This window comes from Sebastes umbrosus, chromosome 8 (genome assembly GCF_015220745.1).
Source record: "Sebastes umbrosus isolate fSebUmb1 chromosome 8, fSebUmb1.pri, whole genome shotgun sequence".
Taxonomy (NCBI): domain Eukaryota; kingdom Metazoa; phylum Chordata; class Actinopteri; order Perciformes; family Sebastidae; genus Sebastes; species Sebastes umbrosus.
In genome coordinates this window covers 32,526,371-32,528,932 of record NC_051276.1, presented here as the reverse complement: position 1 = coordinate 32,528,932, position 2,562 = coordinate 32,526,371, and the positions used below count along the sequence as shown (strand labels likewise).

At 41.6% G+C, this 2,562-nt stretch overlaps 1 protein-coding gene across 1 annotated transcript; it reads left to right on the top strand.

The window, feature by feature from the left end:
- Positions 1-1,195: 1,195 nt before the first annotated feature.
- Positions 1,196-2,136, top strand: LOC119492333 (C-C motif chemokine 19-like). The gene is made up of 4 exons (XM_037776699.1): positions 1,196-1,355; positions 1,466-1,580; positions 1,712-1,819; positions 2,005-2,136. The coding sequence occupies exons 1-3, from the start codon at positions 1,295-1,297 to the stop codon at positions 1,812-1,814; spliced, it is 279 nt and encodes a 92-aa protein (XP_037632627.1). The 5' UTR covers positions 1,196-1,294; the 3' UTR covers positions 1,815-1,819; positions 2,005-2,136.
- The last annotated feature ends 426 nt before the right edge of the window (positions 2,137-2,562 follow it).

Below are 2,562 nucleotides of genomic sequence, written 5' to 3'. Positions count from 1 at the left end.
GGTATAGGCTACTTTATGCAAATCAGGGGCGTCCGGCGCGACTCGCCACCTCTGGAAACTCCTTAGAAACTTTTAAACTAACTACAATCGATCTAAAATAAAGACAGATTCAGCAGCTGCATGGCTTATTTCTCGCATAAAATGTTTTCAGAAACACATTTCGAAGAACTATTTTCATGATATAAGAGAAGAATGTTTCCAAACGAGCCGCCATGTTGGTTCTGGTTTGAAAGCTGAGAGCAGCAGCCCACGGAGGGAGAGGGTTCGTCCAATCAGGTGCCTTGTGTCTAGTGGCAGCCAATCAAGCATCCATTGCTGGGAAGCAAGGCGATCCCTTGCGATAAAAAACGCCCCTGTGGACACAAACCTTAAGGCTCATTCACATGAACGGAGGGAGGAAAATAACTGTGTTCAGCTATTAGTGCATTTTACAACTTTAAGGACCTAATGATTTAAATAAGGGCTATTCAAGTGTTCCTTCAGCCAGCCACCATGTTTCTACAGTAGCCCTGAATAGACAAACACTGGCTCTAGATAGGGCCATTCACGTTTTTGTGTTTTCACGTCGGCCACTATAGTTCTCCTACACGCTTGGCACACAGGAGAAGTTACTGTTGGTTGCAATCTGCAACCTCACAGCGAGATGCTGCCAAATCCTACACACTGCACCTTTAAGTGCTTCAACTTCAAGTAACTCTCATGCAGCATTTCTCAAGCACAGTTTTAACATTTGAGACATTATATAGTTACATTGATATCAACTGCTGTATCTGTAAAGGTCATTTTCACTGACAAGAGGACATTTCTGAGGGAAACAGAATCCAAGCATTTCACTGGATTACAAAATAGTGAGGTGTAAAGATTTTGAATGTTGGCACAACATATTGGTAGCTAGTGCACAGTAGAGCATAAAGAGCAGGCTGATTAATGCTTGTGCTACTATCTCACTGTAATGCATGGGTGGATTGTATGATGCGTGGCAGGTATTTCTCAAGAAACGCAACTGTCCTGAGAAAGCTCTGCCTCAGGGAAGCAACTGGAAAGACAAGCCGGGAAATGCTGGAAAAAAACAAGAGAAGAGTAGTAAAAAGGTAATTGTCCTGGCACGTGTCGGTCCGACGCCAACTTTCTCTCAATTTCCAGTCAATGAGCGCTGATCACAGTTTCACTTTCCCTCCTCACAGCTGTATAAATACACCTGCAGCTCTCTCCTCCTCACAGCAACACCTTCCCTCTCCTGAAGAGACTCGCTGAAGCAGCCGACCTGAGCTCAGAGCTACGAACAAACGGAGACATGGCCTCTCGAATTGCACTTCTCCTCTTGCTGGGTGCCGTCTGTGTTGGGTTTACAGCAGGTAAGACGTCTTTCAGTTTGAATCTGTCATCTGATTTTTATCCTCCCATTCTACATTTTCTGACACATCTCTGCTCTCCCTGATGAATTTCTTTCTCCATCTTCCTGCAGCTCAAACTGTGGAGGACTGCTGTCTGGTGGTCAGCACGAAGCCCGTGCCGCTCAAACTCATTGAAAACTACATCATTCTGGAAGCTGGGAATGGCTGCGACATCAGCGCTACTGTGTAAGTAAAATATGTACTTACAGGAGCTGGTTTCTCTTATTTTCACTTAAATATAGAAAGAAAAACAAACAGTCTACTGTTCATGTCTGTAGTCTAATCTCACTTCTCTGTCTTTCATCTGCTTTTTTCAGGTTCATTACAAAGGCTGGACGGAAACTGTGCGTCTCCCACCCTGACGATAGACCATGGGTGAAAAGTCACATCAATTATCTGAAGGCGAAAAAAACTCAATAAATCAGGTAAATTATTAAAAAAACAAACATTGCATTTCCACTTTTTTTGCTGAGCTTTAACAACACCTAAAGGCTTCTTGCACCTTCTCATTTTTTCTCACAGTATACTGTGTGAACATAATTCCACAATGAGTTTTAACTTGAAATGCTTCAACCTTACACTGGCTCATCATTGCACTTCCTTTCTGCAGGTGTAGAGAGGAGAGGACTCTGGAAAGAGATGGCTGAAGAAGATCAAGAAGGACCGACTCTAAACTGAGAGCGACAGAACGGCCACGATGTACTGTAGAAGATCATTGAGGAATGATCTTATTTATGCCGATGAAAAACAAAATGTACAGTTATGTATGTGTTACTGCTCATTTGTGGTGACTGTGGTGTAAAACTCAATCCCTTTATGAATGGCTCTTTTTTCTCTTCCCTTTTTATTATGTCTGTGAGTGAAATATGATGTAGAAATAGAGAGATTTGCCTTGTCTTGCCTAAAGCCTAAAGTGTGGAACTAACAGTGACACCCTGTTGTTGTTTTAAATCATAAGACTGTTAAGGTGCTTGTTAAATGCTTCATGTATGTTTATATTTTATGATCATGTTCCTAAATTCAGTTTGCTGTTTCAGTGATAATTTGTGCAAAATGTTGAAATGATGTGTGACAAAAGAAATTGTTGAGAGTTGTTCTAAAATAAAGTTTGATATTATTTTTTTAACTTCTGGTTGCCGCCTTTCATTAAAACTGAAACATCTGCATC